The sequence below is a fragment of the Triticum urartu genome, chromosome 1A (genome assembly GCF_056163025.1).
Source record: "Triticum urartu cultivar PI428250 chromosome 1A, HENAU_Tu73, whole genome shotgun sequence".
NCBI classification, from domain to species: Eukaryota; Viridiplantae; Streptophyta; class Magnoliopsida; order Poales; family Poaceae; genus Triticum; species Triticum urartu.
Window position 1 is genome coordinate 141,027,494 of NC_141873.1, and position 22,276 is coordinate 141,049,769.

At 44.9% G+C, this 22,276-nt stretch overlaps 1 protein-coding gene and 1 pseudogene across 3 annotated transcripts; one reads left to right on the top strand and one right to left on the bottom strand.

Moving 5' to 3' along the window:
- The first annotated feature begins 526 nt into the window (after window positions 1–526).
- Window positions 527–2,779, top strand: LOC125551677 (noroxomaritidine synthase pseudogene; annotated as a pseudogene).
- A 141-nt stretch (window positions 2,780–2,920) lies between these two features.
- On the bottom strand, window positions 2,921–5,919 carry LOC125551683 (uncharacterized). 3 transcript variants are annotated; one of them, XM_087515942.1, is made up of 7 exons: window positions 5,694–5,919; window positions 5,103–5,525; window positions 4,870–4,989; window positions 4,198–4,331; window positions 3,841–3,973; window positions 3,659–3,776; window positions 2,921–3,352 (listed from the first exon to the last, which is right to left on the bottom strand). In XM_087515942.1, exons 4-7 carry the CDS (start codon window positions 4,205–4,207, stop codon window positions 3,260–3,262), a joined length of 354 nt encoding a protein of 117 aa, XP_087372068.1. In that variant the 5' UTR covers window positions 4,208–4,331; window positions 4,870–4,989; window positions 5,103–5,525; window positions 5,694–5,919; the 3' UTR covers window positions 2,921–3,259. The 3 variants fall into 3 exon arrangements, with proteins under 3 accessions (XP_087372068.1, XP_087372071.1, XP_048570928.1); XM_087515945.1 differs by having other exon boundaries at window positions 4,870–5,525; XM_048714971.2 differs by lacking the exons at window positions 4,870–4,989; window positions 5,103–5,525 and having other exon boundaries at window positions 5,694–5,918.
- Between the last annotated feature and the right edge of the window lie 16,357 nt (window positions 5,920–22,276).

A 22,276-nucleotide genomic window follows, 5' to 3' on the forward strand; every position in this document is an offset into this window, starting at 1 on the left:
CTTCTCAAACTCCAATAACATTTATTTTTTTGCGATGAACTCTAATAACATTTATTTTTTTGCGATGAACTCCAATAACATTTTGAAAAAGGATTCATTATGAAGGGGTCCAACTCTTCCTTCACTATTGGGGTGATACTAAACTTCCCAGCATATACCTTGTCATGATATGGGTCCTTATAGATTTTTTAAAATTGTTGGATGGGCCTAAAGCATACCTATATTTCAACAGGATGTCCTAGATCGTGGCTACGTGTGGGTTTGTAATTTTTGCTTAAGAATGAATGCACACGGTTTACAAAAAAAAGAAAAAAATGTGGGTTTGTAATTTTGCTTAAGAATGAATGCACACGGTTTACAAAAAAAAGTATATCGGTCCAGAATACCTTTGTTCAAAAGAATGCTACGCGTAGCAGGAACTGCCTACCGTCCCCGCGGATATTCTCATATCGGTCTTATATCTAATTGTTTGGAAATTAACATGAAGCACCAGTGGTCTAGTGGTAGAATAGTACCCTGCCACGGTACAGACCCGGGTACGATTCCCGGCTGGTGCAGTATTTCTTTTTTGGTATCGACCACGTCCACGTTGGAGCGCAGAGAAAAAACAGTCGCCCGTCGGATCAGCAGAGCAACAAGTCGATCCGTGCAGCGGCGGTGTGCCGACCCAAGCCGCAGGCGGACGATTTCTATCACGAACTCAGCATGAACCATTTACCGTCCGCACTAGCACTCTCCATCTCACATCAGCCGAAATCCCCGGCCCACACAATCGTTGTGAATCTCACCACTCCCACAGGGAACTAACAAGTGCCAGTTACTACCGATCATCAGTATCAGTACATTAACAGTCGGCGTGCAAAGCACACTCCATTCAGCAGCGAGCGCAAATGGCCACCATGGGCGCCTTCCGGACCTTCCTCCTCTCCTACCCGGAGATCCTCCTGGCCGCGCTCTGCTTCCTCTCCCTGGCCGCCCTCCGCCTCGCTCTGCGGTGCCGCGGCAGCAGCGTGCCGCTGCGATGGCCGGTCGTCGGCATGCTCCCGTTCGTGCTCAGCAACCTCGGCCACCTCCTGGACGCCGCCACCGCCGCGCTCAGGGACTCGGGATGCATGTTCGTGTTCCGCGGGCCGTGGCTCGTCGGCGGCGACTTCCTCGTCACGTGCGACCCGGCCGCCGCGCACCACTGCCTCGCGGCCAACTTCGACTGCTACGACAAGGGCCACGACTTCGCCGAGATGTTCGACGTCGCCGGCAACGGGCTGCTAAATGCGGACGCCGTGTCCTGGGCGCGGCAGCGGCAGGTCGTCGCCACCGTCTTCGCCGCCCCCGTGTTCCGCTCCTTTGTCATATCCACCGTCGCGCGGCAGACGGCGCGGCTCCTGGTGCCGTTCCTGGACCACGCCGCCGAAGCCGGACGCGCCGTCGAGCTCGAGGACGTGTTCATGCGCTTCTCGCTGGACGTCTCCTACGCCGTGGTGTTCGCCGCCGACCTCGACTCGCTGTCCGTCTCCGCGGCCGACGCCCCGTACCCGCCCTTCGGCCAGGCGACCAGGATCGCCGGGGAGGCCGTCATGTTCCGGCACGTCGTGCCGGCTCGCTGGTGGAAGCTGCTGAGGTGGCTCAACGTCGGCATCGAGAGGAGGTTCGCCGAAGCCAAGGCGGTGCTCGACGAGTTCGTCTACCTCGAGATCGCGAAACGCAAGGCAGAACCGCTCCCCCGAGGAGAAGGACAAGGCGGCGACCTGCTGTCCATGTACATGGCGTGGCCCAGGGACCCCGCCATGACCGACCGGCAGAGGGACGGGTTCCTCCGCGACGCCGCCGTCGGCTACATGATCGCGGCCAAGGACCTCGTCGCGTCCGCGCTCACCTGGCTCTTCTACATGCTCTGCACGCACCCGCACGTGGAGGACAAGGTCCTCGCCGAGCTCGAGTCGCTGCGCGCCAACGCCGCGTGCTGCGGCGGCAAACCGGTCGTGTTCGACTCCGACACGCTCCGGTCGGCGACCTACCTCCACGCGGCGGTGCTGGAGGCACTGCGCTTGCACCCGCCCGCGCCGTTCGAGGAGAAGGAGGCGCGCGCCGACGACGTGCTGCCGGACGGCACGAGGGTGACCAAGGGCACCAGGATCCTCTTCTGCATCTACGCCATGGGCAGAGTGGAGGGGATATGGGGCGACGACTGCCGGGAGTACCGGCCGGAGCGGTGGCTGTCCGGCAGCGGCCGGATCCGGCACCAGCCGAGCTACAAGTTCGCAGCCTTCAACTGCGGGCCCAGGAGTTGCCTGGGCAAGGACCTGGGGCTCACCAACCTCAAGATCGCCGCCGCAGCCATCATATATAACTTCCGGGTGGAGCTCGTCGACGGCCATGTGGTGGAGCCCAGCGACTCGGTGGTGCTCCACACCAAGAACGGCCTCATGGTTAAGGTCAAGAGAAGGGAGGCGGCTTGATGAAGATGAATGAATTCAGGCTTTTCGTTGCATATTCTGATATTCATATACACATGTCATACAAATACTTATGACAGTGTCATCTATGTTTGTCGATCTGGATTTATCATAATTTCAAACGGTATTGTAAAAACCTAATATTGAAAACTACAATATATTAACCTATTGGTGCAAGATACTGCAGTTTTTATATATCAAAGTATTTTGAAGTATCAGCAATACAGAAGACCTGTTTGGCTAGCATTGTGCGTAACTTAACGTAGAAATTGCTGGCTAGTTGTTAACTGTTGAAGACATGCGCCTTCTTGAAGCTAAAATTGATGATGGAGGCTAGATTTTATTCAATCATACAGTATGCATTACATGTATATAGTTTGGTTTTTATATATCAGACATCAATACATAAAAACACTATTTCAGTAATCAGCAATACTATATACATAGTTCACATAGACAGCATGATATAAGTAAAACATAATATATTTCGGTGGTAGCTGATATATTACTCAGCTCGCGCATAATAATCTTCTGATTGCGCCTGAAAGAATAAATTCCAATTGGTTGCCAGTACAAAAAATGTTATGCAACAGGTTCATCTGCCAGCACAAAATTGTACAGTAATGTACACTCGAGCAAATGACGGACATGCTGACATGCTATCACGCGAAGGGCAATCCTTCGATTTCTCCCGGGGATTTAAGCAATTGATTAACAAAGGAACCTAAAGAGTATTTCTGTCAAGTACTTCATTCCTCAAGGATATGCATTGAATATCTTGCAGCTAGCTACTGTACATTCTTCAGTCAGCTACCACAGCTATTCAAGAATCGTTTGTGTGCACACATTACCAGTAAAACAGAAAGGATAATGATAGTCGCTGCTGTAAACATGATTGCCTGCACACACCAAACCAGAGGAAACATAAGAAAGAAAACTCAATTGCTAACAGTGTACAAGAAAACAAATGAAAAAACTGGAGAAGCACATTGATGAGTTTGTATATTAGATTTACAATGCCCGTACATAACAAGGAAGTAAAGAAGGCCATGCAGGCAATTCAACCATGAATTATGATAATGTGCACCGATGAATGATTGACTAACTTGTTAAACAGGCAAAAAGAATTATTGCTTTTGTATGTCATATACTAAATCTAACAGGACATGATATGCTCCACACGTGTATGACGAATAAAAACTAACCAGAAGAGCAGAAGCGGCAAGCCCAGGCCGTTCTCGAGGATCACGGTTGTAGTACTTGCAGCAATAAAGAAGAGCTGCTATGTACCAAATTAACGGGCACAGGAAACCTAAAAGAAAACTGCAATAATTTTAATACAGTAAACAATAACTGAATGAAAGAATGAAGGAGTAGACTGCCTCACCAACACCATCCAATTCCACAACCAAAGAAGGGAAGGCGTCTTTCGAACATTGCCAACCTTGGATTTTCTTCATCGCCAAGTAGTGTGTACTTGCCGAGGCACACTTGGCAACTGCAATATTCGTTTGAGCTTCCTATGGAACACAAAACAGTGAATTTAGTTAAACTAAGATAAATACTTCTCCAAGAGATATGTACTTATAAACACTCTTGACGTTTTAAAAAAAACTTACAAACATTCTTCATTATATATGTCTTTTACAGATCAACGATCATGCTTTTAATAAGATGAGAGTGTTTTGCAACCAATATCTGACAGGCATCTCACACAAAGTAAGTGCATAAGCAGATTCAGTACCTCCCCTCATAATACTACAGTTGTTTGGTCAAGGAACCAGCAGGAAGAAACATGGAGCTTTTCAGCATTTCAGGACTCCTTGCTGTAATGGCTAATGTAAACTATGATCTAAGAGCTATCATCACATCAAGCAGCTGCACAAACGAAATGTGAGTAATTAGCACAAACATTAAGCAGGTGCACAGAAACATGAGAAAATGGCAGGAAAATCATGTGGCATCTAATCTAGTTATGTAGAATAAAGTGTATTCGATACAAATAGCAGTTTTAGATAGTGCACTAGAGATGATGATTCTGTACAAATGTTGCAATTCAGAAATATATCGAGTGCAATTGAACTAGCTATTCATTCATTACATAAATGCGATGAGCAATTCCCACAACGAATGGGAAGTACACAGCTCACTGACGCAACAATTCTTTTCAGACCATTTTCATCAAGAAAATATAGCAGGGTAGAACTGTATCCAAATGATATAGGCTTGTGCGGTTCACAGCCTTGGAGTGATTAAGTTTGTCAAACATTTTTGCCTAACTTGTCTCAGAGAAAAACAAGACACGTCACAAGTGAGTTTCTGAGATTGCCTAAGCTAATCTTGACAACTCAACAAACCTTTGGGCACGCATAAACTGTGGCAATGAAGCAAATTTTACTGACTTGATCAAACTTGCCTAAGAGAATTGTGACAAACTCAAAGTTTGCGCCTCATGGACAACAGCTTTGACTTTTCCTGTAGATGATGATAGTTTTAGTGCTACTATTGGAAGCACTTTCATATGAAGTGGGTTCAACTGAAAGAAGCAGAGGGGGGAGATGGGGTTAGATGGTGTACTGGCACACACACTCATAAATTGTCAAGGCCAATGTGGTTTTACTAAAGAACTTGATGGAAACAAGCTCACACCTCAAAACCCAACGGGAAAGATTGTGGACGAGGCGGAGGCAACAGGAACGCGGTGCATGGCAAATTTTAAACCTCATGGAGATCCACTTTGACTTGTCCCTGATAAGCCGACAGACTAATTTTTACCCTGAGGCCTGTAGGTGACAGCTAAGGTGCTAATATTAGAAACACTTTCATCTGAACTGGATTCAACTAGAGAAAAATGCAGTGTCAGGAGGAAGGTCTTGTGTCCTGCATTGCGCATTACACCAAATAGGGGTTGAACTGTTGAAGCAAGCCAAGGAAAGCTCTTTGAACACAAAGATCCGGAAATCCAACACACAGCTTGAGTCTGTAATACCATCGAACGGGTTGTGTTCCTCCCACAGCCACAGGGTCAACGCCCTGCTTGAAATCGCCGACGAGCGATGTCAAGATCCGGTCCTAGTACATTCCAGAAATTCCACAAGCTACCACATTATGATCCGACATAGTACGTATAATCAGGGTACCAAGCAAGAAACCAAGAACCGAGCTGAGATCTGCAGAAGCAGGATACGCACACCTCGGCAAGGGGGGCGTCAAACAGCGAAACGGAAGCTGCAAACTTACATGACCGAATCTAATCTCCTGCGAGGAAAGTCCATGTAATTCTGCGGCGGATGTGCCTTTCAGCTTCCGCGGGTGGTCCTTTGCTGAGATGCGAAAAATTGGAAGAAGGAGGAGGGCGGAGAAGGCGTGGGCGTGAGCGGCTTCTGCCTTTTGGTATCCGTCCCGTTTGGGTGATTGCTTGCCCTTTCCAAGTGGCTCTCCCCCTCCTTTTCTTGATATTCCCGAGTGGATTTTGGCTGCTATTGCAGATGTGACACGTTGGATACTTGCTGGTATAGGCTCCGGAGGGCCAAAGAAGTGGTGTTCGCTACCTACCCCTCTCTCGGTCTAATTGATACTCCCTCCGTTTCAAAATAGGTGACTCAACTTTGTACTAATCATTTATTTTGAAACAGAGGGAGTAGAATTTGACTCCTAAAAATATCTACAGCCAGACTTTACAAATCCGGCTCCTCATGTCGTGCAATTCTGACAGTAAGAAGAGGGGGTACATAGGAGAAGGCAAGGCCCTAGCTGCGACGAGGTTGTGCACGCAAGATTTACGAGTTCAAACCCTTCTCGGAGGAAGTAATAGCCCTACGTCTCGGTGCCCGGAGGCTTTGTCGACTGGATTATGCGTGAGAGTTATAGGGGGTGCGAACCCTTGTGCCAGAGGAGATGAGTGGCTTATATAAAGTGCGCCAGACCCCTCCAGCCCTCAGTTACACAGGATTCAATGTACGTTAAGGCAGGGGTGTTACTGGTAACGCTAGCTATGGATGACTATAAATGATCTTTAAGACTACGAAGTGAACGCCTGACCGTTGCCATTCTGGGGTGACCTTAGACTTTTTGTACTTCGAGTGATTCTTCGTGTGGTCGAGTGACTCTATCTTGGTCGAGTGGAATTGGGGTATCCGAATGGGATAGCTGGTCGAGTGGCTTGCACTTTAACTTGGTTTCAGTCGGTATCTTCTGTTGTACTTCAAATGACTTTGACTTTAGGGCAGTGTCCTTGGGTAGGTAGTCTAGGTCAGGCCTATAACCCTACCCTAAGTACATGGCATCGTCATTAGCCCCCGAATGGATTGAGGTTCGAGTGAAGTAAGGTTGGAGTTGTTTCTGATTCGATTCTATGCTTCGGAGGCATATCATCGGAGCCTGGAAATCGTACTAGAACTTTAACCTTGCATCAGTCGCCTTGATCGATTTTGTGGTCGTCGAGTGAATTACGTCGTGAATCTTCGAGTGAATTAGAGCGTGAAATCTTTGACGTGATTGGTTGCTCTGCGGTTCCCGGATCTCATGGGATTCGAAATTTTAGAAAACCGCGCGGGACAGAGCGTGGCGTCATAAGCAAAACAGATAGACAGAGGCTCCTTGATTTCCGCGCCGTTTTTTCGCCACGTATCGGGCGAGCGTCTGCTGCGGCATGCGATAAGATCGTCTGGGCCCACCGGTCAACCACTCGGAAGCAGCACCATAAAGAGCGCTCGGGCCGATGCAATGCACAATGCACCTCATTCGGTCCTCTTCTCCCCTGCCTCTCCACCGCGCATCTCTCTGCTCTCGTCGCCTCCGCCCAGTCCGCGATCACTTCGTCGCCATGGGGAAGGACAAGACAGCGGCCCTGGAGCACGCGAAGAAGGTATCGACGACGGCGAAAGGCAAGAAGACGGCTCGGGGGTCGTCGTCGCGGTCCGGTCTGCCACTTGGTTGGATCCAGGGGGACTGGATCTGCTCCACCGTCGTCTAGGAAGACTTGGAGAGGCTCGCCGAGGATGGTATGATTGCTGAAAAATCTTGGAGGTTGCCGGAGGGGGAATCCGAGCCCCAGCCGCGCGAGGGTGAGCATGTCCTCCTCACCACCCATGTCGATCGAGGTTTTTATCTTCCTCAGCATCCGTTCTTTTGGGGTTTCTTGAACCTTTACAGTGCCCAGATTCACCATTTCCCCCCAACACAGTCACATACCTTGCTGCGTACATCTCTTTGTGCGAAAACTTTCTGGGTTGCCAACCACACCGGGGTCTCTTCAAACACATCTACACTTGCCGTTCCCAAACGGTGAAGAAAGCAAATCCGACTAACGAAAAGACGCACGTGATCCAGATGTGCGGGGCTTTAGGGATTCAAACTAGGGGTAGAAGCATTTTTCCTTCCATGACCCTTCCAGAGTCAGTCCGAGGATGGCAGTCAACCTGGTTCTTTCTTGGCTACGTTGTAGAGGTGATATGCCCCATTGTGGAACACCTTCGTGATGATGAAGGGCCCTTCCCAGGCCAGAGCAAGCTTGTGAGGCCGTTTCTGGTGCACTCGGAGCACAAGGTCTCCTTCCTGAAATGCTCAGCCCCTGACATTTCGGACATGGAATCGACGCAGGTCTTGTTGATAAATGGTCGACCGGATCAGAGCCATCTCTCGCTCCTCTTCTAAGAGGTCAAATGCGTCCTAATACGTCTCCAATGTATCTATAATTTTTTATTGTTCCATCTTGTTTTATTATCAATCTTGGATGTTTTATAATCATTTTATATCCATTTTTGGTTCTAACCTATTAACATAGTGCCCAATGCCAGTTCATGTTTTTTCCATGTTTTTTACATCGCAGGAAATCAATATCAAACGGAGTCCAAATGGCACGAAACTTTACGATGATTTTTATGGGCCAAAAGGAAGCAGATGGGCCCTGGTTGCACCTGGGGGGGGTGCCCCGAGGGGGGCACAACCCATCAGGGCGCGCCAGGAGGCCCTGGCGCGCCCCGGTGGGTTGTGCCCACCTCGGGTGCCCCCGGACCGCCTCTTTGCTCTATAAATACCCAAATATTCCCAAAACCCCAGGGGAGTCGATGAAATATTCATCCAGTCGCCGCAGAGTCCAGAATCACTAGATCAGATCTAAACACCATCACGGAGGGGTTCACCACTTCCATTTGTGCCTCTCTGATGATGCGTGAGTAGTTCTTTGTAGACCTTCGGGTCCGTAGTTAGTAGCTAGATGGCTTCATCTCTCTCTCTTGATCCTCAATACAATGGTCTCTTGGAGATCCATATGATGTAACTCTTTTGCGGTGTGTTTGTTGGGATCGATGAACTTCGAGTTTATGATCAGATCTATGTTTTTATATCAATGAAAATATTTGAGTTTCTTTGATCTCTTTTATGTGTGATCTCTTATAGCCTCGTATTTCTTCTCCGATATTTGGATTTTGTCTAGCCAACTCGATCTATTTATCTTGCAATGGGAAGAGGTGCCCGGTAGTGGGTTCGATCTTACGGTGCTTGATCCCCGTGACAGAAAGGGAACCGACACGTATGTATCGTTGCTACTAAGGATAAAAAGACGAGATCTATATCTACCGCCATATAGATAAACGGATCTTTTCTACATCATGTCATCGTTCTTATTGCACTACTCCGTTTTTCCATGAACTTAATACACTAGATGCATGTTGGATAGCGGTCGATGTGTGGAGTAATAGTAGTAGATGCAGGCAGGAGTCGGTCTACTAATCTTGGACGTGATGCCTATGTAATGATCATTGCCTGGATATCGTCATAATTATTTGAAGTTCTATCAATTGCCCAACAATAATTTGTTTACCCACCTTTTGCTATTTTTCTCGAGAGAAGCCACTAGTGAAACCTACGGCCCCCGGGTCTTATTTCTCATATATTTGCCTTTGCGATCTAATTTTTCCTTGCTTTTATTTTCAGATCTATTAAACCAAAAATACAAAAATACTTTGCTTCACTTTATTTTATTTACGATCTATTTATCTAATCTATTACAACCTTTTTACCGTCACACACCAATTTCTCGCGCCGTTACCCGAAAGGGATTGACAACCCCTTTAACACGTCGGGTTGCGAGGTGTTGTTATTTGTGTGTAGGAGCTGTTTACATTGTGTTGCTTGGTTCTCCTACTGGTTCAATAACCTTGGTTTCATAACTAAGGGAAATACCTATATACCTATCGCCGATGTGCTGCATCATCCCTCCCTCTCCGGGGAAATACCGATGTAGTTCCAGCTGCCATCAAGGAGAATTTATGAAGCCGTTGCCGGGGAGGATCTTCAACATAACCAGGTTCCTAATCACAAATCTCATCTCCTCGCAATTTACATTATTTTCCATTTGCCTCTCGTTTTCCTCTCCCCCACTTCACAAAAATTTGTCGTTTTATTCGCCTCTCTTTTTCCATTCGCAGTTTTCTTGTCGGATCTGTTTTTGAGTGCAATCTTGTTGTGTGGTCATCATGACTCAAGAGAACACCAAGGTATGTGATTTCTCAAATACCAACAACAATGATTTTATTAGCACTCCGCTTGCTCCTCCCGCCACTAGTGCGGAGATTTGTGATATTAATACTGCTTTGTTGAATCTTGTTATGAAAGACCAATTTTCCGGTACTCCTAATGAGGATGCCGCGTCCCATATTAATACCTTCGTGGAATTATGAGATATGGAAAAGAAAAAATATGTGGACAATGATGTGGTCAATATGAAATTATTTCCGTTCTCTTTGCGTGATTCTGCAAAAAATTGGTTCTCTTCTTTGCCTCGCAATAGTATCGATTCTTGGAATAAGTGGAAGATGCTTTTATCACTAATTATTTTCCTCCCGCAAAAATCATTTCCCTTAGAACCCAGATCATGAATTTCAAGCAACTTGAACATGAGCTTGTTGCACAATCTTGGGAAATGATGAAAATGATGCTAAGGAATTGCCCAACTCATGGGTTAAATCTTTGGATGATCATACAAAATTTTTATGCGGGATTGAATTTTGTTTCATGTAATCTTTTAGATTCTTCCACGGGTGGTACTTTTATGGAAATTACTTTGGGTGAAGCCACCAAATTTCTTGATAATATTATGGCAAATTATTCTCAATGGCATACCGAAAGAGCTCCTACTAGTAAAAAAGTTAATTCGGTTGATGAAATTTCTTCTTTGAGTGATAAAGTTGATGCTCTTATGAAATTGGTTTCTAATAAAAGTTCTCCTATTGATTTAAATGGTATGCATTTGTCTACTTTGATTGAGCATATGCCATTGATGTGAATTTTATTTCTCGCAATAATTTCAACAACAATGCTTATAGAGGAAATTTTAATCCTAGACCTTTTCCTAGTAATTCCTCTAACAATTATGATAATTCCTATGGAAATCAATCTTGAGAATAATATTAAAGAATTTATCAATACACAAAAAAGTTTCAACACGTCCATAGAAGAAAAGTTGAATAAGATTGATGATTTGTCTAGAAGCGTTGGTGGAATTGCTCATGATGTGGAAAATCTCAAGATGGAAATTATTGTGCCTAAAGTAGATGAATCAATTAAAGATATTTATATTTATATCAATGAAATTAAGAAAAGAACTGCTATGCTTAGAGCTAAAATAGAATTTTTAGAAAAAAGCTTTTTCTAGTGATTATTCTTGCAAAAGTGATGAAGATCTTAAAATGATTGGTGTTTCTTCTATTGATTCCTTGTTTAGTAAAGTTAAGAATGATGAAAAAGGGACTGGATAAGAGTCAAGTTTAGGTAGAAGGCATCCCAATATTTCGGAGGGTGAAAATCTTGTTGAGAAAATTGATGAAAGTGGGTTTGGAGAGGTCAAAACTTTAGCTAGTGATGCACCCACTATTATGGATTACAAAGACTTTAATTATGATAGTTTCTCTTTAATTGATTGTATTTCTTTGTTGCAATCCATATAAATTCACCCCATGCTTATGAGCAAAATAAAGCTTTTACTAAACATATTGTTGATGCTATGATGAAAGCTTTTGAAGAAAAATTGAAATTAGAAGTTTCAATTCCTAGAAAATTGTATGATGAGTGGGAACCTACTATCAAAGTCAAGATTAAAAATTATGAGTGTTTTGCTTTGTGTGACTTGGGTGCTAGTGTTTCCACAATTCCGAAATCTTTATATGATGTGCTTGGTCTTACCAATCTTGAAGAATGTTCCTTGAATTTGCACTTGGCGGATTCTACTATTAAAAATCCTATGGAAGGATTAATGATGTTATTATTCTTGCAAATAGGAATTATGTGCCCATAGATTTTATTGTTCTTGATATTGATTGCAATCCGTCTTGTCCAATTATTCTTGGTAGACCGTTTTTACGCACTATCGGTGCCATGATTGATATGAAAGAAGGCAATATTAAGTTCCAATTTCCTTTGAGTAAGGGTACGAAACACTTTACTAGAACTAGAATTAAGCCACCCTATGAATAAATCATGAGGGCATATTATGGATCTCGAACCAAAGATGACAAAACTTAGATCCTTGCTTTATGCCTAGCTAAGGGCGTAAAACTATAGCGCTTGTTGGGAGGCAACCCAATGAATAAATTTATTTTTGCTTTTTTTCCTATTCTTATGTGTTAGCACAATTATGCTACTATTATGATTGTGTTTTGTATGTTTTAATTAGTGTTTTTGCCAAGTAAAGCCTTTAGGATCTTCTTGGGCAATAGTTGTTTGATCTTGCTGAAAAAAGAAACAGAAAGTTTACACTCACGAAATTAATTTTCATTTTTTACGAGAGAGTGATAAAATACCCATTACAACTGTAGTAGATGAATATGCAAATTTCTCAGGTCGTCCTATTTTTTCAAAGTTTTTGGAGTTACAGAAGTATTCGAAATAGTCAGATTACTACAGGCTGTTCTGTTTTGACAGATTCTGTTTTCTTTGTGTTGTGTGCTTATTTTGATGGCTCTATAGTTTTCTTTGATGAGTTTTTGCCATAGAAAAGTTGGAATACAGTAGATATAATACAAAAACAAAATATGAATTGGTTTGATACAACACTTATAGTAGTGGTTTATTATTCTTATACTAACGGATCTCACAAAGGCTTTGTTGAGTTTTGTGAGATTGAACTTTTCAAGTTTTGGGTTATCTTACGATGGATGAAGGAAGGATGTAAGAGCCTAAGCTTGGGGATGCCCCGGCATCCCAAGCTATTATCCAAGAATGAGCAACCAACTAAGCTTGGGGATGCCCCCGAGTGGCATCCTCGCTTTCTTCCAACAACTATCTGTATTTTACTCGAGGCTATATTTTTATTCGTCACATGATATGTGTTTTGCTTGGAGCGTCTTGTATGATATGTGTCTTTGCTTGTTTTATTTTGTGTTTTAATTTATCAATCCTTGCTGGACACACCTATTTGAGAGAGCCAAAATTATGTCATGACTTGTTAGAATTGCTCTCTATGCTTCACTTAAATCTTTTATGAGCTAGGACTTGCTCTAGTGCTTCACTTATATCTTTTTGAGCACAGTGTGCTTTGTTATTTCTGAAGAAATGCTCTCTTGCTTCACTTAGATTTGTTTGAGAGTTAGTAAAATTTTGAAGAAATTCTCTATTGCTTCACTTAAATTATTTTAAGAGAAAGAAAATTTGTTATGCTCATGATCTTCACTTATATTTGGTTGAGCTTATGAAAAGCAACACATGAAAATTAGTGCCAAAGTGATAGATATCCAAGAAGGATAAAGAAAAAGAAAATGTCATGAAGATCATTGGACCAAATAAACTTGATTCTTAGTAATAGTTTTGAGATATGATGATGTGATATCTGAGTTATATTGATGAGTAATTGTGCTCTAGTAAGAATATGGGTGTTAAGGTTTGTGATTCCCTATGCATGCACGAAAGTCAATAATCATGCAATGAAAATTATATCCTACTTGTGGTGCATTATTCGGTGTTAATTATGCTTAATGCTTGCTTATGAGTTTATTCGTTTCTTGGTTGGTCGTTTCCCAATCTTTTGCTAGTCTTCATTTTGCACTAAGTATGACCTCTACTCGTGCATCCAAAATCCTTTAAACCAGTTTTGCCACATGAGTCCACTATATCTACCTATATGCGGTATTCTTTTTCCGTTCTAAGCAAATTTGCATGCGCCATCTCTAATTTTGAAAATAAACTTCTTTTTTGTGTGTTTGTTTCGCTTGCAGAGCGGTGAGGGGTGGCTAATATTTTCCATGCTAGATGTGTTATTCTCAAGATGAGTGTTTATTCACTTGTCATTGCACGAGAGTAAGGCAAAGGTATTAGGGATGCCCGGTCCTAAAATGCAAAAAAGAAATGAATTTACTTTATGTTATCAAATAATAAATTTCTTGGAAAGTGTTGGTATGGAGGGCACCCGTGGATACGGTTAGCCATGAAAAGTAAAAGTTATAGTGGAAAAAGGAATAAACTTTATTTTCCGTTTGGGACCGCCTATGATATATCTATGCATGGAAAGTATTGGGAACTCTAAGTCATTTTCGTTGGTGGGATGGATACACCTCCCAAAATGTTTTTATGTCTAAGTTTTTCGCTTTGAGCTCTGGCACCTCTACAAATCCCTACTTCCCTCTGTGAAGGGTCTTTATTTTACTTTATGCAATTTTTTTTTGAAATTCGAGTCTCCATCTTATCTTATAAAAAGCACCAACTAGGAGGCAATATGATCGTGCTCAAGTATTGGGTGTAGTTAATATTCGAGTGTGTTTCATGAATGGATCAATGTTTGAGCATGATGGGCTAGGGATAACTTATTTTAGCATTGATATTTTGAAAGACATGGTTGCTAGTTGATATGCTTGAGTATCTAAATTATTATGTCAAAACTAGACTATTGCTTTGAATCACATAAAAGACCAAATGTAGATGCTATAAAGAAAAGAATATGATATGACTTGATGAACAACACTCCACATTAAAAATTCCGTTTTTATCACTTACCTACTCGAGGAAAAGTAGGAGTTAAGCTTGGGGACGCTGATACGTCTCCAACGTATCTATTATTTTTGATTGTTCCATGCTATTTTATTATCAATCTTGGATGTTTTATAATAATTTTATAGTCATTTTATATCATTTTTTGGTACTAACCTATTAACATAGTGCCCAGTGCCAGTTCCTGTTTTTTCCATGTTTTTTACATCACAGGAAATCAATATCAAACGGAGTCCAAATGGCACGAAACTTTACGATGATTTTATGGGCCAAAAGGAAGCAGATGGGCCCTGGTTGCACCTGGGGGTGCCCCGAGGGGGGCACAACCCACCAGGGCGCGCCAGGAGGCCCTGGCGCGCCCCGGTGGGTTGTGCCCACCTCGGGTGCCCCTGGACCGCCTCTTTGCTCTATAAATACCCAAATATTCCCAAACCCCTAGGGGAGTTGACGAAATATTCATCCAGCCACCGTAGAGTCCAGAATCACCGGATCCAATCTAAACACCATCACGGAGGGGTTCACCACTTCCATTGGTGCCTCTCTGATGATGCGTGAGTAGTTCTTTGTAGACCTTTGGCTCCGTAGTTAGTAGCTAGATGGCTTCATCTCTCTCTCTTGATTCTCAATACAATGGTCTCTTGGAGATCCATATGATTTAACTCTGGCGGTGTGTTTGTTGGGATCGATGAACTTCGAGTTTATGATCAAATCTATGTTTTTATATCCATGAAAGTATTTGAGTTTCTTGGATCTCTTTTATGCATGACCTCTTAAAGCCTCGTATTTCTTCTCCGATATTTGGGTTTTTTCTGGCCAACTCGGTCTATTTATCTTGCAATGGGAAGAGGTGCCCGGTAGTGGGTTCGATCTTACGGTGCTTGATCCTAGTGACAGAAAGGGAACCGACACGTATGTATCGTTGCTACTAAGGATAAAAAGACGAGATATATATCTACCGCCATATAGATAAATGGATCTTGTCTACATCATGTCATCGTTCTTATTGCATTACCCCATTTTTCCATGAACTTAATACACTATATGCATGTTGGATAGCGGTCGATGTGTGGAGTAATAGTAGTAGATGCAGGCAGGAGTCGGTCTACTAATCTTGGACGTGATGCCTTTGTAATGATCATTGCCTGGATATCGTCATAATTATTTGAAGTTCTATCAATTGCTGAACAGTAATTTGTTTACCCACCGTTTGCTATTTTTCTCGAGAGAAGCCACTAGTGAAACCTACGGCCCCCGGGTCTTATTTCTCATATATTTGCCTTTGCGATCTAATTTTTCCTTGCTTTTATTTTCTGATCTATTAAACCAAAAAATACAAAAATAATTTTTTTCACTTTATTTTATTTACGATCTATTTATCCAATCTATTACAACCTTTTTACCGTCACACACCAATTTCTGGCGTCATTTCCCGAAAGGGATTGACAACCCCTTTAACACATCGAGTTGCGAGGTGTTGTTATTTGTGTGCAGGAGTTGTTTACGTTGTGTTGCTTGGTTCTCCTACTGGTTCGATAACCTTGGTTTCATAACTGAGGGAAATACCTACCGCCGCTGTGCTGCATCATCCCTCCCTCTCCGGGGAAATACCGACGTAGTTCCAGCTGCCATCGAGGAGAATTTCTGGCACCGTTGCCTGGGAGGATCTTCAACATAACCAGGTTCCTAATCACAAATCTCATCTCCTCGCAATTTACATTATTTTCCATTTGCCTCTCGTTTTCCTCTCCCCCACTTCACAAAAAATTGCCGTTTTATTCGCCTCTCTTTTTCCGTTCGCCATTTTCTTATCGGATCAGTTTTTGAGTGCAATCTTGTTGTGTGGTCATCATGACTCAAGATAACACCAAGTTATGTGATTTCTTAAATACCAACAATAATGGGGCGGAAATTGAGGATGGATCTGTATCTGGCGGTGAGACGGCCATCTATTCTGATGGTGAGTCGTCCACAGGCGAGACCAACTCATTGTATCAACTTCAAGATGGTCGGCCTGGGGGCTATTCCGATGGTGACAGTATTCCGGACCCATGCGAGCCGCCGAACAGAGTTGCAATTTTCATGGCTGGTACACAACCTATGCTTGGTTCATCAACCGCCGCGGCCATGACCTCTAGCTCAATGGCTGTGGCAGCGGCTGATGCTGGTGGATCTGCGCGCCCAACGGCTCAAGTTCTCACCGAGTTGTTAGAGGCACTGGCAACTTTGATGGGGGTGGAGGTAACCCCGGACAACCAAGATCAGCACAAGGTGGATGTGGCTAAGTTGCGAGATGAGATAGCTCAAGCTAGGGAAGACTTGGCGGCTGAGAACACCAGGATGGCTGCAGAACGGGCCGTTTTGGATGCACAGGAACAACGAATCCAAGCCGATTCCTTCCAGCTCACGTTGGATTAGAATGCTTCAAATGAGGCCATGAGAAGGAGACACCGGAGTCATCTACCCTTGGTTTATGATCCAGGAAACCTCTTTAACACGCCTGGAGCAGGGACCAGTGATCAACTGGTGGAAAACCAGACGGTAGAAGTGCCTGGAGCTGGAGCTCCGGTTCAGCCGCGCACGATGGATTCTCCGCGCATGAACAATATTCCGCCTCAACATGTTTCGACACCACCAGCTCATTATTTTAACCCTTTGGACAATATGATTGCTGCGGCATCACGATTGGCAGCTCTACTAGTTGAAGGCAAGTCCCTAGCAGCAGCAGAGACACGACGGGTCAGGGAACTTCTTTAGACGGTAGTGGATCAGCAGGCGGCTTATTCTTACAGTCGCGAGCGGATCCACTCAACCCCTCGGCCAAGCCGGAGTTACAGCACGCACATTGACGAACTAGCGGTCTCAAGCAGTGAACAATGTCGTAACCCGGCGCGCGGTGGTGCCAGTGCTCAGACCCTGGTGGATCATGGCAGGGCACGTCAGGAGGCCGAGCTGGCGGCTCAGTAAGCAGCTCACCAACAGTCTCCGATTTACCCGACAACTTCAGTAGAAACAGGAGTGACCTCTAAGACCTTGGGTGTGCCCTGTTTAGTGCCGGCTCTACGTAACGAGCGTTTGCCCAAGGATTTCAAGGGTCCTCGCAAGGTGCCTAATTACACAGCAGACCAACCTCCTGAGGCTTGGGTTGAAAGTTTTGAGATGGCCATGGAGATGCTGGATGTTAGTGAGGCTGCGTGTGCTAAGTATTTCACCATGATGTTAGAAGGGCCGGCTCGTACTTGTTTGAAGGGGCTGCCCGCCAATTCCATTAGGTCGTGGGCGGAGCTGAAGGCCCGTTTTATTCAAAATTTCAAAGATACGTGCAAGCAGCCTATGTCAGTTGTGGATTTGGTTTCTTGTGTCCAAGGTAAAGGAGAGTCAACCACCAACTGGGTGTGCCGGGTCTCAACTATCATACACTCATCAGATAATATCAACGTCGGCTCAGTGGTTTTAATGTTGGAGAAAAATTGCCGTTTCCTCCCTCTTAAACAGAAGCTTGGGCGACTTAAGCGCCATTGCAGTGACATGGGGGAGCTCATGGCAGCCCTTGTCAAGTATGCCGACTCTGATAGTACCAAGGACCCCGAGTCTGATGACGAAAGGATGGGCAAGGGAAAGAAGAGTAGCGGCATGAAGGGACAACAGTACAACTCGGTCAGTCAGGGTGGTAACGGTAAGCGCATAGCTGATGGAAATTTAGACTTCGTGGCCAACACTGGTGCGTGGAATAATAACCAGCGTCGCAAGGGGAGGCCGGCTCATGCTGGAGGGGGAAAACTCGACCTCAAGGCAATAATGAATTAGCCGTGTCCGAGGCACGGAACACAAGAGAGGCCATTTGCCCATTTGTGGAAGGATTGTTTTATTATGAAAGAGTTCAAGAATTCCCATCTTTTTTAGAATAACCATGGCCCTAATGGTAGTTCAGGATCCGGCTCTCATGGTCCAGGTCATGGAGGTGGCGGTTCAAATTCCGGTTTTCAAGGCCAAGGCAATCAGGGCGGTTACAATCAACAAAATAATTAGGGGAATCGGCAGCAGTCTAGTTATTAGAGTAACCCGAAGCAATTGAATAGTGGGCAGTATCACGTCTTCACCACGAGTTTATGTAAACGGGATCAGAAGCTCCATAGAAGGGCAGTAAACGTCGTTGAGTCGGCGGTACCCCGTTACTTGCGATGGTCTGAACACCCTATTCTCTAGAGTCGTGAGGATCACCCGCCCCGGGTTGATAATCTAGGTCACTTGGCGCTGGTGGTGGCACCTCGGGTTGGAGGATACAAGTTCACTAAAGTGCTCATGGATGGAGGTAGCAACATCAATATCCTTTACTATGAAACTTTCCGTCGCATGGGATTGACCGAAAAAAATCTTAAGCCATCAAACACTGTTTTTCACGGTGTGGTGCCTGGTAAGTCGGCATATCTAGTAGGTAAGATATCTTTGGAGGTTGCCTTTGGGGATGAGCATGATTCTAGGTCTGAGATGCTGACATTCGAAGTGGTTAAAATTAAGAGCCCTTATCATGCTCTGTTTGGACGGCCGGCTTACGCTAAATTCATGGCAAGGCCTTGTTATGTTTACTTACAGCTTAAGATGCCGGGTAACAAAGGCACTATCACAGTGCATGGAAGTCGCATGGTGGCCTTGGAGTGTGAAGAAGGTGATGCCGCTTATGCTGAATCTGTCTGCGCAACAGAAGAGTTGAAATTTTACAAGGACAATGTTGACCCGGCGGATATGACATCTTTGAAGAAGCCAACCACAGAGCATGATCCCTTGTTGAAGTTTAAGTCGACAGATGACACTAAGCTAGTTGACTTTGTTCCTGGCGACTCATCTAAGCAGTTCAGCATCAGTGCTAATCTGGATCCGAAATAGGAAAGCACGCTCATTGAGTTCATCTGTGAGAACCGGGACATCTTTGCACGGAAGCCTTCAGATATGCCAGGTGTCCCGAGGGAACTCGCTGAGCACACTCTCAATATTGATCCAAAGTTTAAACCGGTCAAGCAATTCCTTCGCCATTTCAATGAAGAGAGGCGTAAGGCTATTGGTGAGGAGGTAGTCCGGCTCTTGGCGGGTGGGTTCATTGTTGAAGTTTTTCATCCTGAATGGTTGGCTAACTCGGTGCTGGTGCTTAAGAAAAATGGCACCTGACGCATGTGCGTGGATATACGGACTTAAACAAGGCTTGTCCGGCCGATCCCTTTGCTCGCCCCCGTATTGATCAGATTATTGATGCTACGGCGGGTTGTGAGCGTTTGAGTTTTTTGGATGCTTATTCTGGTTATCGTCAGATCAAGATGGCAGTTAAGGACCAGGAGAAAACAGCTTTCATTACTCCCTTTGGAGCCTTCTGTTACGTGTCTATGCCTTTTGGGCTCAAGAGCGCCCAGGAGACTTACCAGCGATGCCAGAATTGTCTTCATGATCAAATTGGGAGCAATGTTCATGCCTACGTGGATGATATTGTGGTAAAATCCAGGAAGAAGGAAACCTTGATATATGATTTGAAGGAGACCTTTGATAATCTCCAGGTCTACAAGATGATGTTTAACCCGGCCAAGTGTGTCTTTGGTGTGCCAGCAGGCAAGCTCTTGGGTTTTCTTGTCTCAGAACGAGGTATTGAAACTAACCCGGAGAAGATAAAGGCTATCACCTCCCTGGCTAAGCCGGCGTGTATCAATGATGTTCAACGTTTGGCGGGTCATATTGCAGCTTTAAGCCGGTTCATAAGCCGGTTGGGTGAGAAGGCCATCCCTCTTTATCAGATGATGAAGAAGACAGATCATTTTGTTTGGAGTGATGCTGCTGATCAAGCGTTTTGAGGCCTTGAAGTAACAGTTGGCTGAGCTGCCAGTTCTTGCTGCTCCCATTGATAAGGAGCCTTTATTGTTATATGTGGCTGCGAATAGCCGAGCCGTCAGTGTAGCCATTGTGGTGGAAAGGAAGGAATCAGGCAAGGAGCATCCGGTTTAGCGACCGGTTTACTATATCAGTGAGGTGCTTATTGAGTCCAAGCAGAGGTATCCACATTGGCAGAAGCTTGTATGGGGTGTTCATAGCTAGCCGGAAGCTCAAGCAGTACTTTCTGGGTCATCCCATCACTTTGGTTTGTTCTGCTCCTCTAGGGGATATTATTCAAAATAGAGAAGCCACAGGTCGGGTAGCCAAGTGGGCCATTGAGCTTGGACCCCATGGTTTGAAGTATATGCCTCGCACAACCATCAAGTCTCAAGAACTTGTGGATTTTATCAATGATTGGACAGAGTTGCAGATGCATGAGGAGAAGCCGGATAGCACATATTGGACTATTCACTTTGATGGATCTATGCAGTTGGAGGGCTCGAGGGCTAGAGTTGTCTTGACTTCCCCACGAGGTGATAAATTTTTCTTACGTTCTCCGGTTGATGTTCCCTTGTACTAACAATGCAGCTGAGTATGAGGCCTTGCTTCACGGTCTTCGGATGGCCAAAGAGATGAACTTAAGCCGGGTGAGGTGTTTTGGCGACTCAGATCTGGTGGCTCAGCAAGTTTCTGGTACTTGGGATTCTAAGGATCCACTCGTGGGGCTTATCGCTGAGAGGTTGATGCTACGCTGGCCATTTCAAAGGTTATCAAGTCGATCATGTTGATCACAGGAAAAATGAGGCGGCTGATGCTTTGAGCCAGTTAGGGTCCCAGCGTAAGCCGGTGCCACCTAACACTTTCCTGGATATTCTGCATAACCCGTCAGTCAAATTTCCTACAGAGGAAGATTTAGCTATCCCTGACCCGGAAGCACAACTGGTGGCGGCTCTTCATGTTATTCCTGATTGGACAGTTCCATACTTGGCTTATATGACCCGGGGCAAGTTACCTGAGGATGAAACTTTGGCCGGGCAAATAACCCGGCGGTCTAAGTCAATGACCATTTCAATGGAGAGTTGCATCATCGCAGTGTCACAGGGGTGTTTCAACGTTGTGTGTCTCCTGAAGAAGGCTGTGAGATTCTGTGAGAGATTCATGAAGGAGATTGTGGTCATCATGCCGGTTCTAAGTCTCTTGTAGCCAGGGCTTTCCTTCATGGTTTTTATTGGCTGACGGCTCATGCTGATGCTGAGGATTTAGTTAGTAAATGTGATGGTTGTCAGAAGTTCTCACGACGAGCTCATGTGCTGGCTCAAGAATTGAGGATGATTCCAATTGCTTAGCCATTTGCAACCTAGGGGCTTGATATGGTTGGGCCTTTCAAAAGGTCCAAGGATAAAAAGACCCACTTTTGGTGGCGGTTGACAAATTTACAAAGTGGGTTGAAGCAGAGCCGGTTAGTAAGTGTGACGCAGCGACGACGGTTCAATTCATCAAAAAGGTGATCTTCCGGTTTGGTTTTCCCCATAGCATCATAACTGATAATGGCACTAATCTGTCCAAGGGTGCTATGAAAGAGTTTTGTTAGTGAGAGCATATTCGACTTGACGTATCATCAGTGGCTCACCCCCAGTCCAATGGTCAAGCTGAAGTAGCCAATCAAGAGATTCTGCGAGGCATCAAGCCCCGGCTTATGATCCCTTTGCAAAGGACGTCGGGTTGTTGGTTTACCCTCAGTGTTATGGAGTATCAATACTACCCCCAACCGATCTACGGGTTACACACCTTTCTTCATGGTTTACAGAGCAGAGGTGGTTCTCCCTAGTGACATCCATCACGATTCGCCCCGTGTGGCGGCCTATGTTGAAGCTGATAGTGAAGAAGCACGTCAGGATGCACTTGACCTGTTGGACAAGGAGCGTGACCTTGCGACGGCTCGTTCGGCGATTTACCAGCAAGATCTGTGATGTTATCACAGCCGCCGGGTTAAA

What these genes read in the sequence shown, in the direction of transcription:
- LOC125551683 (XM_087515942.1), bottom strand. An exon ending in TGTGGAATTGGATGGTGTTG is followed by an intron (nt 3,777 to 3,840) that starts GTGAGGCAGTCT and finishes AAATTATTGCAG; the next exon opens with TTTTCTTTTAGGTTTCCTGT. An exon ending in TTGCCGCTTCTGCTCTTCTG is followed by an intron (nt 3,353 to 3,658) that starts GTTAGTTTTTAT and finishes TGGTGTGTGCAG; the next exon opens with GCAATCATGTTTACAGCAGC.